Raw genomic sequence first — 15,575 nt, 5'->3', positions numbered from 1 at the left:
ACCACTGTAGGGTGCTGAACTCACTCTGAAGGACGCTTATGGTAGCCTGGGCTCGTATCCACGTTATGGCAGGATTTTGCCTCAAGTCATTCCTTCTGGGATCGTTGCTCGCCCTGCACTCATAAGTCCCAGAGTCTTCCAAGATAAGGCGAGTAATTCTCAGCACGCTCACGCCATTCACCCCGTAGGCAGTGTTAATGGTGACACGGCGCTTTCGAGCACCATCCCATAGCTGTTTGAAAGATTCTGCCCGGTTGACTTCAGCATACCACCACTGGATCTCTGGAGTGGGATTCCCAACCACGTCACAGTACAGCTCAAAGGCGTCCCCCGTGAGTTTAGTTTCTGACATGGGCGACTTGACAAACCCAGCTAGAGGGAGGGGCAGCAGAAATGTAGTGACAGACCAGCAGAAAACAGATCTTATAAAGAATAAAGCAAATGAATTGCAGAAAAGAAAAGAAAAACAAAGAAAGACATGCTCATCTGCAATAGCAGCTATTACATGACTTTTAGAAGAAAAGAGACAGAGCTTACAGCTTGCAGAAAGCTTTTATTTTGTTTGCAACCTTGCAAAAAGCTAATCTCTCGGCAGATGAGCCATCAGGTTTTAACAATTTTACTGTCTATGAGAGTAAACTGGATTGGAATAAAATATTGCATCTGGAAAATGCACACATTTTCTCTTTACTTTCTAAAATGCCTAACAAATGGCTAGCGGGGCATATAAAATAATACTTCAATAACAATTGATTTTGTTGAACACAAATACATTCTCTTATTACAACTTTCGGGTTTAAACGCAGGTATTAGGAAAAGCTGTCCATCATAAGAAATGCTCTGCTATGACTCTGCTTTGACCTCAACATGATGTATCAGGAATTCAGAGATATAAAGTGACCTAAATTTCCTGCAATGGCCAACAGCCAGATATTCTAAGTTGCAATCCTACCAGTACAAAGAATATAATATAATATTACATTTATTTAAAAGCTATTGTTCCACAGAACCTATCTAAAAAAGATTACACAAGTTGTCATGCTACAATGTTTTTAATTTATGAACTCTATGTAATTGTATATATTAGACAAGCTCTCTGAAAGTCTTGGTCATTATTCAGTTTCCTTTAAACAATTTTGGTAAAAGTAGAACAGATTTAAAAGGTATTCTCCATACACAGGGAAGACTGCTGATCACACAAACTATGTAAAGAGACTTATTAGAGCTCTGTATCAGTTATCAAGTCCTAAAGAACCAGTTACTAACAGTTACAACCAGGGTCAACTCCACTCAGTGCTACGCACATGGGAAAAACCTGAAGCCCTCATTATTCCTCACATATACGATGTAAAGTTGTTTTGACCAAAAAAAAAATCCATAAAATAAAATCCAAATATCACGTTACACTCCTTTTATTCAAACAGGCTCATAAACTGGATTGTCAAGTAAGTTCAAGAGAACTGTTATACATATGTTTGTGCAGGAACTACATAGCCCTTTTAAGAGTTGGTTTTGTCAGATGGCCATTTTTACAAAGGAATGTGCTGGGGTGGGTCAAATATCTATCTGCCCTCTGGCACCCTGTGACCTGCTTCCATTTTCCTGCACATCCATGCTAGCCTGAACATTGTTTGTTGCCAACTTCCTGCAGTATAATAAAGTTGTCTTTAAAGACAGAGAAAATGCTATCATTCTACAAAACAATAGCTAATACCAGAAAACATGCAAAACTAGAGAACCAGTGAGATACTATTCACAATTTTTTTTTTACTGGATATGACACCACAACAAGTATTAACAATTCGTAAGTCTACTTAAACATGAAACTCACTGGCTAACCTTGGGCAAGTCACTATTGTCCAGCACATTTCAACAAGTAAGAGGAGCCCTCTAATTCTGCAACATTTTTGATTCCCTAGAAGCAGGGGTGTTGTCAGTGGATGGCCCCAGGGGCTCAGGTTTTTTTGCACTGGGCCATTTATCTCCTTCCTCTTACTTTTCTTTTTTAAACTCATGAAAAAATGTTATTCACGGGGTGGATTTCTCCCTGAAAATCAGCCTATAATAGCATCTATACTTACAAATTAGCACATGCCTATTTGTGCCATGAGCCTGTGCCTCAACACCCAACCTGCAGCCTGAAGGTATATTGTGAACTGAGATGCTACCCATCTCCTCCCTCTTTGAATCGGCTTGTTCCCAGCAGCTTTGAAACTTAGCGCTTGCCTAGTTCTCTTTGAAGAGTACCAAAAATGAGACATCCACATTCCAGCAGCTATCCTTCCAACAAAACCACAGACACACACTATTATGTAGCAACAGTTATATGTTCAGTTTCCCATAGTCTTACTCTGTTTGATATTAGAATACCAAGCCTATGGACTGGGTATTTCAGATTGTTTCCCCCAGTCTCCAGACTTTAAAATATAGGCATATATTAGGAAACCTACTCTTTGCAACTCCTGTAGCCAAGCTGGCACCAAACGTATTACTTTGCTTTCCTCTGGACTACATCGGTGAGAGTGAGAGAGAGAGGTCTTGTCATCTGGGCAGCCCAGGACCTCCGTACATATTGCCCAGGCTTGCCACTTGGGGTGATCACTTTGGCTCTGCTAACACAGCGGTTTGACTTCACCTCCAGAGGCGCACTCCATGGTAACTCGAGACAGTACGTCAAAAACTCCTTGTTAAGTAAGTCTGGATCACTTTAAAGACATCAACCTCTGTATTTTTCTTGATAGAAGTTTAGATTTGTTTATCTTCTAATGGAAAGGAACACTGCAGTATTGTACAATTTAGTCACTTGCCAAACATACACATTCATGCAAGAACCATGGCTGGCATTCTGACTTATTAAAAATTAAACATTATGCTGGGGTTTTAATAAATTCAGCAGAAGTTTGAGTAATTTGTTTAAAATTTGTATTTATAAGCAGAAGAAAAGGATGAAAGGTCCTCCAATGTGAATATAAATCCCAACATTAAAACATAATGTGGTTCAGTTCTCAATTTCTACCTAGCTAGTCATGAACTGGGTCACATTATGTCTTCTTAATAAATTTATAATGTGACAAAAAGGTATCATCTTACTGAGAGCTTTTCTGGATAACATTAATGCTGCAGAAACATAATACATGCCTGTGCTGCTTTCCTATCATGCTGAGCCATTTCCATTCAGTTCTGAAGAAGCTGCTAAAATATACATAGCCTAAATATAAACACAAATGTATTTTTCATCTCTTGGGTTCCAGCTCAAGTACTAACATTTGCATATGATTTAGGAACCAGTTCAACTACTTCTAATACATTTCATAAATACTTATGCAACTTATATGGCTGAAGTGCAACTCCTTTAATCAGAAGTGAGTATTGTTTAAAAACAGTTTATATGCATGCATTAATACCACAATCTCCAGGACTCTGTCAAGCCATGCCTGACCAATGAGAAGAAAGAGTAAATATCAGTCTCCAAAATGATATTTCTATGCCAGCACACAGAAATGAAACAGCAACATTCTAGCATCAATAAGCTTGGATCTTAAAAGTTAGTTAACTTAAGCAAGTTCACAGAAGGAAAGTTTCCCATCTTCTCTTGCCCACTGAAGCCACCTGTAAAAGCCTCTACAGAGCATAAGGGAGAAGGCTCTTCTGAATTGTGTGGGATGGGGTGCTGTGAACTAAAGGGCTAGCAGAAAGTTGTCATATGGACTTACAGGTTGTTGGAAGCTGTTAACACTCAAGGCAATCGGTTCAAATAATTAAAAATAACAACAAATATGCCTCTAAATGGTTGGGGGAATCTGGGTTCATTTTCATTCTTGTCTACATAGACTGCTTTTATTCCTTTTTCACATTTTAATTCTAGTGAAGCACAGAAGGCTAAACTGAACTTCTCCAAGAGCATTCAGTAATGTTTTTAATGTCAGCACTGTAAGTGACAATTAAGCAGCCCAGTCAGCATCGGGATAGAGATTGAGGAAAGCCCAGCACGTGGCAGGAAGCAATGCTCACAGTTTGGCAGCAAGAACATCCTCCCATTGAATGTGGTAGAAACACTGCCAAGCTGAAGCATCATTTTGAAATCTGAAAACAAAGCCCTAACCTACTGCTACACACTTACAAAATTAAGTCATGACGGCTGTTAAAGACATAGGAAGAGTTCAAAAAGAATGCTAAGACTTCATAGGTTCCGGCCCTTGCAAATCAAATCACCTGAGGCAATAGCCCCAACTCAGCAGTACACATGCCCCCTCTATGCAAAACATAGGTCTTTGGCCAGAAACAGCATGAGAGACTTGCACTAGTTCTGAACAAAAGAAGTTACCTTAAACTGAGTCAGGCTACAGGTCCCTATCAAAACTCAGTATTGCTTTCACTGACAGACAATACTGTCTCCAGGGTCTCAAGCATGGGTCTTTCTCAGCCCTACCTGGAGATAAGCTAAACCTGGCAAAAGCAGAAGGTGCTCTGTGTGGTGGTAGGGAGAAGAAAAGCTGGATGGAACTCTAGGTCAGACCCAGCAGTGCTCACCTTACCCTGTGCCTCTTTTTTTCCTTTGAGGAATTAAAAATGATGATGATGGCTATGTCTCCATTTATATCCTTCCTTCCTCCCAAAGAAGCCCAGTGTAGGTCTGAGTTGGCTGGTATTGGGGAAAGTACTCTTTTAAACACCTGGGTCTCAAGCCATGTAGGGCTTTGTATTCCAGTACTATTATCTTGTATTTATGACAAGTGAGACTCCTCCATCAAAGTGTAAGCAATTGTAATGGGTCTAATTTCCGTATTGTGTGACTCTTGGCGCCTTCCCTCCTTTCCTGCAGACAGAAGCTGCATTATTTCTTCTTTAGAGTTGATTTGATTTTGGCCTTTGGGTCACACCCTTCATAGTAGCTCCCCTCCCCTTTCCTTCTCTTTTTTAAGAGATCCAACTTTTGGGTTTCAGTATTGGAGAAGTAGAGAACTGAACTTTGGTGTTCATCTTAAATCATATTTTGCTTTTCTTTCAATCCTGCTCCTTTCCAATCCTACCAACTTCTGAGACAAAGTAATTCCCTTCCTTAATTTGTGCTGTTACCTAAAAGATATTTATAGATCAGTTATATTCCACTGAGCCTTCACTTTTTGCAAATTTAGTTCTTACTCTTCACCAGTCTGTTGTGATCATTTTATACACATGTTGCCTTTATTAGCATTTTGCCCAGCTTTCTGGATAGCCTATCACCGTGGCTCATTCCATGGCAAGCCACAGTTCACACTAGCCATAGCTGAGAATCAATGCACAATTTGTTTCCAACATTTTCATGCCACTTTGCAAGAGACTGAGAGCAGCTTCCATAACGCAAGTAACATTTGAGCTTCCAAACAAAGCATCTAGAGTCACAGCAATAACCATAACTATAGTTTGTCAATTCAATCATGCCGAAACGTAGTTAATGCAAATCATGCTTACTAGTTCAGGTTTATCACTTCCAACAATCACTGCCAAACTATTGTGGTTTTTAGCACAGTCTGTTTGGAAGCAACTACATTGGCACCACAGAGCGGTATTAGTTTTCTTACATGGACCCCAGGTACCCTCCTGTGTATCCTGTGATGCGCAACCATTCTGAAATATTGTCAACCACTCAATCAAATAGTAGAGAGTGATATCCAACTCATTGGGGGGGGGGGTTAAAAGGAACTATGGAAAATTCTTTACTTCCAGTTATTCTCAGAGCTTTTAAAAATGCTGACAATAATTCTGAATCTTTTAATTTAAAAAATTAAATCAGCATAACTGAGCTAACTGACCTACCTGCTTTGCATTATGTGTTAAGAATTTTATTTTAACAAAACCGGCTGTAGGGTTGTAGGGTGATGAGAAGCTGGAAAGAAATGTTTTAAATAAATAAATGCCTTATTAATGGCATATTTTAATTTTTGAAACATGATCTCAAACTTTCAAAAAAGCTTGCAAAAGTGTTCTAGTGATTCATATTGGGAGGTTACAATAAAAGGACCCCTGGACAACTAAGTCCAGTCAAAGGCAACTATGGGGTGCGGCACTCATCTCGTTTCAGCCCGAGGGAGTCAATGTTTGTCCGCAGACAGCTTTCCAGGTCATGTGGCCAGCATGACTAAACCGCTTCTGGCCCAACAGAACACCATGACGGAAGCCAGAGCACATGGAAATGCCATTTACCTTCCCACCACAGTCGTACCTATTTATCTACTTGCACTAGTATGCTTTTGAACTGCTAGGTTGGCAGAGGCTGGGAAAGGGCAATGGGAGCTCACCCTGTTGCGCGGATTTGAACCACCAACCTTCTGATCGACAAGCCCAAGAGGCTCTGTGGTTTAGACCACAGCGCCACCCACATCCACAATATTGCTTCCAAAGAACAAATGCATGCTTCAAGTTTAGAACTTTGAAAATAATCATGTTACATGGGCATGAATGGATAGAATGAGACAATGTCCTTCACAGGCAGCTCCACCTATCACAGAAGCGGTGACTTTGCAAACCGAAAGAGAAAGGTTCTTCCCAATGAAAGCCAGTGTGGTTAGTGTGTCTGTAAGACCAGGACCTGGGAGACCAGTATTCAAATCCCCACTCAACCATGAATTTCATTGGGTGTTACTGTCCTATACGTGCCTAAATTTTTGTCCCACTGTGCTCTCTGTGTGACCTGTTTTGCTATGGCTAGTTACAACCCTCCAAATACCACAAACAGCAAAAAGAACCAAATAAATTCTCCATGAAAAAATGAACAGAAAGTGCTGCAGCATGGGGAGGGGTGTGACCACTAGCCATTCAGTTTTTGGTCCTATAACCTAGGTTCCAGGAGCCATGTGACAAATAGCTTTTCTATCCCAGTTTCTAACACTGGTCACAGGTGGTTATTGGAAAGACTGCCTCTCCCCCCACATCCCTGCCCATTCACTACATTCAGCTGGAGAATCTTTGTTGGGTACACCAAATGCAGCAGTTGACAGGAAAGAGGCACAGGGCCTTTTCTGGCTAGTTCCCTTTATGGAACACCCTATGCATATAAGCCACAAATGACTTCTGCTATTAGTAACCTTTTACACAAGCCTTTTCTGATTAAGGTTTAACAACAGTTGTACTTTTATCTTTTCACACATTGTTTCTGGTGTTAATACATTTATATATATTGTAAGTGGGATCTTTATCTTAACCTATTTGCACTGCATATACTGTATTGATTTCACTGTATGCTGCTTAGATACATTAGTTAGAAGTGGTATCTGAATTCATCTCCAGTATCCAAAGCTGAACTCTGTACATAATTTTGCTGTCTACTTTGACTTTGTACACCTTCAAAACCAAAGATATATTCTGATCTCATTTTGAACAGTAGAACTTAAAACAGTGCTGATAGAATGCGCAGTACCCCAATATAGTATTTTGAATCTGAGGTGACCAGGATAGAGTGGGTTGAAAACCGGGGGCCATTTATAATTCTTATAGTTCTTTGTTTTATTTATTAATCTTTCATTTTATAGTTCTTTTGTTTTATTTAACAGAATTTATATACTGCTTAATCATCAAAACCTCTAATCAGTTTACTTAGCTGATTATCAAATGTTCTGACTTGAAGAATTCAGTAATGAGTCAAGTCCAAGCCAGTGAGAATAATACAGTATCACTGGCATGTACTGTAGTAACAAAGAGATTTCTGAGCAGACCAGTGGTGTTCTCAAGCAGAGTTTTATTAGAGATTATTTAAATAAAGATTAAACTGCATAGGGGCTAGAGCACACCCATGTCATCCAGACAAATTAGGGGAAAGAAATACGATGCTGTAATTATAATATCTGCATAGGCAAAAAATCACCAGATTTAGGAGTTATAAAAAGTTGTGTGCACAGGATTGGTTTTTTTTTTTTTTTAATGATTCAATTGGTTATTTTCCAGCTAGAAACAAAAGACAATAATTAAGTTCATTTCAATATGACAACAACCAAAGGCAAAAATATGAGCATTGTAATCTTCCAGTTACTGTTAATAATAGGAAAACGAAAAACAAACAGCAGCATCTGATAGTGACCGTTAACTAAAATACTAATGCACAAAGAGAGGGTCTAATAGTCCATTTCAATTCAGAGATACTGACAGGAAAATGTATACAGATACTGCAAAAGCATATGGGAAGGTTGCCTCAGCAAGGAGGCATCCAGATCATTGCCTCTTGCCCCATCAGCGTTGACAGTCTAGGGGCAAACCAAATGTTCCACAAGAAAATAGCTATGGGCAGAGTAGCTCAGTGACAAGACACTCAGTGAGGTAAAAGGACTAAGTCCAAGGCTTTATAAGAGCCGGAGCATGTCTACTAGAACCCAGTGTCATCTAACCACCACTGTATTAGAAACTGCAGTACTAGCCAGGTGGTACAGGCCCCCGTTTTAGGCACGACCAATGTGTGTGTGATTGTGCGAACATGCAGAGTGCTGAACCCAGCAGTGACCCGGAAATGTCCTAAAAGATGCCACTAAAAGGACAGAACATAGAAGCAGGTTGTTTGCAGGCTTTTACAGAGTTTTGTTTTCAATTACAGGTGATTTCACAAAAGCATGTGATGGCCCAGAACACAAGACCCATGTAAACTCGGGGTTGCCTGTATCAAAAACACTTGAGTGCAGTGCGGTATCAGCAGCCCCTCTTCTGCAAACTGTTGTGGTATCACAGATTGCAAGGCACGGGGGGAAAGCCTACACTCTTCCACTCTCAGAGCCACCCTCAGCCCATAGTAGCTTCTTTTTCCTTCCTAAAAGTAACTACTAGCAAATGCGAACTAAACCATGTCTACATCAAAGACTTGTCCCAAAGAAGAATGGAGAGTATACCTAAAGTAGACATTTTTAAAATATTGGGAAAGCAAACAGAGCTAATATTTTCTGTTCAAATTGGTGCTTGGTTCTGTTATTTAAGTCCAACTGATAAGGGTATTCTAAAGTTTACAATTTGTCCTACAACTTGGTTGCCTGTACCATATTGTGGGTTTTCAGTGGGGATTTTATCTTTGCTGTACATGGCTCACAAGAACACAAGCTGAAAGATCCAAATGAATAATTTTGCTTTACTGTTCACTCTAAGTCTTTACTGCCTTCCAATTCTACTTTCACAGGGGTGTGTACATGAGAAAATTATGGTGGCTTTACTGTCAACAAGGTTCTTCGGGCAGTTTCCAGCTACAATCTAAATAGCCATCAGTTATATAGGAAAAACCCAACCCACTGAAGGAAAAAGCCTGAGGGCAGGGACTAACTTACCACTGATTTTTATAATTCACTCCAGGAAAGTTTTTGTCTTAAAAACCAGGGAAACACACTTTAAATCAGGCTTCCTCAGCCCTCCAGATGTTTTTGGCCTACAACCCCATGCCTACAACATCCCTAGCTAACAGAACCAGTGGTCAGGGATGATGGGAATTGTAGTCTCAAAACATCTGGAGGGTTGAGGTTGAGGAAGCCTGCTTTAAATAAAATGAAAGGGGAGGGCACCCCACATTCATTCAATCTACACATCACAGGTGCCAATGTATGCAGTACTAAGAGGCTCACAATGGCAGGCAGCTTTATATTAATTAAGGCAAGGACTTATTCAGCAGTTGGATGTTTTTTGAAGACTGAAAGTTAACTTTCAGAACAGCCACTCTTGGAACTGAGTGTGTTCTTACTTTTAATAACCATCCTAATCACTGCAATAAAGAATTTGAAACCCTTCTCTTCTCTTCCAAGCACAAAAAATACAAAACTTGTGGTTTATGAACTGTGCATGCCAACAGGGGGTTTTCAAGTCCAGCTACAGCCATTTGAATGCAGGCACAGGGCTTCTTCAGCCTGATTCCCCTTCCATGAAGTAATATATTGCCTCTCCTGCAGACATCTGCTCACTATAACAAAGCGAATGTTTGCAGAGGTCGAGTCTATTTTATCCTAACAAAGTCAAATGCCATCACTTTATTCAAAGCCTACAGACACATTCATCATTTAACTCAAATGTGAAGAGACTGTTCACCTCATTTCACCTAAACAAAAGAGACAGCATAAAAGATGAACACTTCAGACAACAGCTAGCATAAAAATCTCCAGATCTTTATTGTCAGGCATGTCTGACAGAAGTAGAATATAGCCAAATTACACAACTGTGAAGTTATATAAGGAACGAGTTCCCACTAATTTTCTGAGACATTTCTACACTTATTTCCAAATCCATGTCTCCAACCCTACAATTCTCTTCTACCTTAAAAGGGGTTGCACTAACCTAGTCCAGATTTTCAGGCATTGCTTATCTTCCATTTTTACCGTATTTTTCGCCCTATAGGATGCACTTTTCCCCCTCCAAAAATGAAGGGGGAATGTGGGTGCGTCCTATGGGGCGAATACAGGCTTCAGGAAGCTCTACACAACCCTCCGGAGCCCGGCGCCAAGCCGCGCCGGGCTCCGGAGGGTCGCGCAGAGTTGCCTGCCCTCCCGGGGTCCACGCAGCTCTGCGCATTGCTCCGGAGCCCGGCGCCAAGCCGCGCCGGCCTCTGGAGGGTCGCGCAGAGCTGCCTGCCCTCCCGGGGTCCGCGCAGCTTTGCGTGACCCTCCGGAGCCCGGCGCCAAGCCGCGCCGGCCTCCAGAGGGTTGCGCAGAGCTGCCTGCATTAGGAAGCCTCAGCGCGCCCGGGCTTCGCACAGCTGTCCGCAAGCCTGGGTAGACCGGCGCGGCTCCCTAGGCTTGCGGATAGCAGGCTCTTCTGGGGGCTGGGGAAGCTCGGGCTTCCCCCGTGCCAGGGGGGGAAATGATTTTTTTTCTTTATTTCCCCCCCCCCCAAAAAAAACAACTAGGTGCGTCCTATAGGGCGGTGCATCCTATGGGGCGAAAAACACGGTACTTCCTTTTGCTAGCCATTTTTTTCTCAACAAGATTGTCTGAGTCAAGGTTCAGAAATTAAGTACTCACCTAAGCTAAAACCCAAGAGCCCAAATTACAGGAGAAACACAGTAACCGAACTGCTGTACATAGCAAGACAAAAAATATTTATACACAGGGTCATTTGACTTCTTTAAAAGGCTACCCAAAAAGCCATTGTGCAACATTAGAAGATACTGTCCACTCAAATATATTTTTCAAGCTAGGGAAAAAACCTATGCTTCTACACCAATAAAACAGTTTACAATGCCATTTAACTTACATCTGTTTTTATCATGTAATACTGCCCCACAAGTACACACCTACTGAGCAAAGAGGATACTGGATTTTATGTCTAAATACATGTTCACGCTCAGCCTTCTCAGGTATGCTAAACTTGCCTTTAATCAACCTGTGCTCTATTGGCTTCACTAATAATCATTATGCACTTGGTGCAAATCAATGTCAAGGAGGAGACATATACAATGCTAGATTTCTTACAGCACTCTTTAGAAAGAAAAAAATCCAGGGTTTCCATCACAGACCTATCAAAAGAACGCTTTAGTTGCTAAGAAACTAAAAAGCAATTGCATTATAAATCATTTAAAGAAAACCAAAGATGCAGTAGGTGGATAGAGATGTACCAGGAGAACCGCACACACTGTTCAAAGTGGCACACCCCAAGAGGCTATGAAAGGGAGGAAGGAATGGCTACCTAAAGCTTGCACCTACAGACTCCTTTTGGTTTAGAATTAGATCTATCTAAGGATTTTAACAGCCCTCTGTTTCTAACTTGATACGTTAGGTACTATGACAAATTATCAAAAAGAAAAGCTCATGATGAGAGAAAACAAAAGGCTGTATGAGAGTCATGAAGTGCTCACTCATTAAGCATGTATTGACATACTCTGCCAAAAACCTATTGCAAGTTCCCTCAATCCCTACCTTATCATGTTCACCAGACTGTGAAACAGCAAGTTTCATTGGCCATCTGGAGTAGCTCATGACTACGTGTTTTGGATCCTTGGTTTTCTTCTTCCACTCTCTTCCCTGACCCACCCCAAGGCTTCCCTCTTCACAGCTTTCTACAATTCATATTCTCTCAGCTGCCATTTTCATTTATATCATTTTTATTCTTCCCCTTCCCTCTGCTCCAATGAACTTAGGTCAGGACACACTGCCCTGCCTCCCCCCTTTAATCCTCACATCAGCCCTCTAAGTTATTATCCTTATATTGCAGATGAGAGACACAGTCCAGCTAAAGGTCAGTCAGGAAGCTATACGGCAAGGTGGAAATTTGAACTAGGGTCTGCGTAGTCACAGGCCAACATTCAAACCACTCTGCCACACTGATTATCAGCAGTCCTTGAACACGCTTAATGCACTTCAGGCAATTACCTTATTATTCTTACAAATAACTCTGCAAGATAGAACAAAACTGCTCTTTATATACATATATTTAATTTAAAGCATTTGTATGTCACCTTCCATAATGTATCCCCCCCAACAGTTAGCAGTCGGTATTTTTAAATAATAATAATAATAATAATAATAATCCATTGTAAACAGCATTAATAAATATAACAATAGAGCTTGTCTGATCCAAGGTCACCTGGTGGGGGTCCCTTCCTGCAGCAGAATTTGAAACCACGTCCCTTTGGTCATCTCAGGCTCACCCCCCTCCTTCTCTTCCACACCCACCCCACTGCCCAGTCTACCCCCTACCCAGGCTTGCCGGCCCTCCCGTCCCCCCCTCCAAGCTAACCACCAGAATGAGTGATGAATGGGAGGCCGCCCGGCCCAAGGTCACTGCCAAGTTAATCTACTGGGCTGAGCCAGCATTTGAACCCAGCTCCCGCAGGGAGGTGCTCCTCCCCTCCCCCCTAGGTTCCTCCCCTCCCTAGGCTCCTCCCCACACACACCTGAAACGCCCCGCCCACCGCGCGACAACCTCCCACCCCTTGCGGCATCCCCCGCCGCGGGACCAAGGCGCCCCCTCCCCCCCGCCTGTCAATCACCGCCTCAGGCGGGTTTCGCTCTCGGGTTCGCTTCCCGCCGCCCCCCCCGCCCTCCCCTCACAGGCCCCGGCCGCCCTCTCTCACCGTTCTGCGCGCCGGCCGGCGTCGGAAAGAGGCTCCCCGCCGCGGCCAGGAGGAGGGAGAGAGCCGCGGGGAGCGGCCCGGAGCCCCGCAGCAGCATCCCGGTCCGCAAGCCGGCTGAGGAGAAGGAGGGCAAGGAAGGGCGGGAGGGAAGAAAGAGAGAGAATGAGAGGAGGAGGAGGAGGAATGAAGGAGCGCGAGAGCGGGGGTGGGGGGAGGGGGCGCTCAGGCAGCAGCAGCCGCTCGCTCGGTCTCCGCCGCCGCCGCCGCCGGGCGAGGTTCCTTCTCCGCCGTCCTTCCCGTCGCCTTCGCCCGCCTTTTTCCCTCCCTTTTCGCCTCAGCGCAGCCGAGCAGCTCCTTCTACCGCAGCGCCGGAGCCTCGCGAGACTTGGGCCCCCACTTCTCGCGCGAGGAGGAGGAGGAAGGGTGGAATCTGCAGGGCTTGAGGGAAGCGTGTGGGCGGGGCGAGGGCGCGGAAGCTCCGCCTCCCGCCGCTTTTTCCCAGGGGAGCACGTGACGAGGCGAAGGGAACCGGTTCTGGAGCAAGTGCAGAGGCGGCGGCTGCAACCTCCGCCCGCCTCCCGCCTTTAAATATATATATATATATATTTCCTCCCACTATATTCCTCTGAAAACTATATATTTTCCTCCCATTAATATATTTTCCTATATATTTTCCTCCCACTAATTCCTCTGAAAACACCCCAACCCCCATATATATATTTTATATATATATTTTTTTTTTCCAGAGGAATTAGTGGGAGGAAAAACTCTGCAATAGGAATAAATGAGGAACTGGCCAGCCGCAGAAACGCCCGCGGACCTCATCCGGGGCTCTGCACAGATGCTCAGGAAGATCTGGCCCGTGGCAAATTGGCGTGAGATCATGTGAGTGTATTTGCATACACGACTGGGAAATTAAGGCGCTGGGTGGCGGCGGAGGTGCTGCCCTGCCCTGCGCTTTGCGGTGGGCCGCCCTGTAAGCAGACGTCTGTGTGTTTTAAATGGCTTATAATTATTGAGGAGAGGGGTCGGTTGGGGGGAGATCTGGGCTCCAACAAACCGAATCGGCTTCTGGATTTGTGGGGCGGAGCTGCATCTGACAGAGACTTGAGGCAAAGGGTAAGATTCTGACTCTTTCCCCCCACCCACCCCCCAATTTCATGCATAGAAGCTGCCTGAATTGGCAATTGGCTCTTTCTTCACATTGTTCTTTCAACCAGACAGCATTTTGCACCTGAGAGCAACCGGGTAGCTTAGGGGGCACAGTCTTCCAACATCTTGCTGGCTCCTTGTCATCGCCAACATCCGAGCCATTGCCACACTCCGCCTAATGGTAGGACTGGTCCTGACTGGGGTGAGCAGGAACCCTGTGCCTGAGCTTGGCCGCATCAAGCTGCAGGCGAGGACTTGTTCAAGACAGCTTTGCTAAATAAATAAATATCATTGTGCATCAAATAAGTGTGTGTGCAATTGTGGAGACTACGCTCAGTGTTGGTTCTTGGTCTGGTCCTACAGGACTCTTGAATTCAAGGGGGAAAGGTAGGCTGGGTGGAGACTCATAGGACTGAATGATTCCTACTACAGAATAAGTAAACTGTACATAGTAAATAAGCATCTTGGGGAAACCTAGACTGTTAAAGCATTTTCCAAAAGTGGCCTCAAATAAAGCGTGATGCAGTAATCCCGTCTAGACCAGGGGTCAGCAAACTTTTTCAGCAGGGGGCCGGTCCACTGTCCCTCAGACCTTGTGAGGGGCCAGACTATATTTTGAAGGGGGAAAAATGAACAATTCCTATGCCCCACAAATAACCCAGAGATGCCTTTTAAATAAAAGCACACATTCTACTCATGTAAAAACACCAGGCAGGCCCCACAAATAACCCAGAGATGTATTTTAAATGAAAGGACACATTCTACTCATATAAAAACATGCTGATTCCTGGACCGTCTGTGGGCCGGATTTAGAAGGCGATTGGACCAGATCCGGCCCCTGGGCCTTAGTTTGCCTACCCATGGTCTAGAGTCGACGCACTTGGGACATGGATGACCAGAGAGGTTTGGTCTGGTGTCTGTAGGATAGGATGCAACTGGAGCACCAACAAAAGCTGCTGGAAAACAGTCTAAATCACCTGGATATCCAGTAGAATTTCCACATCAAGCAATGTCTCATGCTGCAAACATGATCCTTAGGGGCAGGGTGGTATATTTTAAACTGGTTGAACAGCTCAAACTGGATCAGCAGACTCTCCAGTCAACAGAATGAGGATAGGTTGCATACAGTAGGTTCTGCTTTGCTGCTGAAGGTTAGACCCGATGGCCTGTGAGGGTTCCCATCAACCTCTGCTGCAGTTCAATGACTGCATCCATACTAAATAAAGTTCTCTAAAAATAAGATTCTTGCCCCCTGCCCCTGGCTGGGAATTGTAGTCAGAAATGGCGCAACATTTTGGTAGATGAGGCAAAAAAAAAAAAAAAATCCAAATATTAAGCTTGCTCATTATTTTGTGAAATTTTGGTTAATTGCAAAAAAAAGGGATCTGTGAATCTTAAAATCTCAACACAAACCCAGCTG

At 43.5% G+C, this 15,575-nt stretch overlaps 1 protein-coding gene across 2 annotated transcripts in view; it reads right to left on the bottom strand.

The window, feature by feature from the left end:
• Positions 1-13,401, bottom strand: part of NPTN (neuroplastin) — a 46,225-nt gene extending 32,824 nt beyond the window's left edge. Inside the window, exons 1-2 of one of the 2 annotated variants that reach the window (XM_080980500.1) lie at positions 13,004-13,401; positions 25-372 (exon numbers count right to left, since the gene is read on the bottom strand). In XM_080980500.1, the coding sequence (XP_080836626.1) occupies positions 25-372; positions 13,004-13,100 (445 nt within the window). In that variant the 5' untranslated portion in view covers positions 13,101-13,401. The remainder of the gene's footprint in view (positions 1-24; positions 373-13,003) is intronic. The other variant, XM_080980501.1, reaches the window with a different exon arrangement.
• Positions 13,402-15,575: the final 2,174 nt, after the last annotated feature.

The sequence above is a fragment of the Podarcis pityusensis genome (assembly GCF_964106645.2).
Source record: "Podarcis pityusensis genome assembly, chromosome: 14".
In the NCBI taxonomy this organism is placed as follows: domain Eukaryota; kingdom Metazoa; phylum Chordata; class Lepidosauria; order Squamata; family Lacertidae; genus Podarcis; species Podarcis pityusensis.
This window is presented reverse-complemented; position numbering and strand designations above follow the sequence as displayed.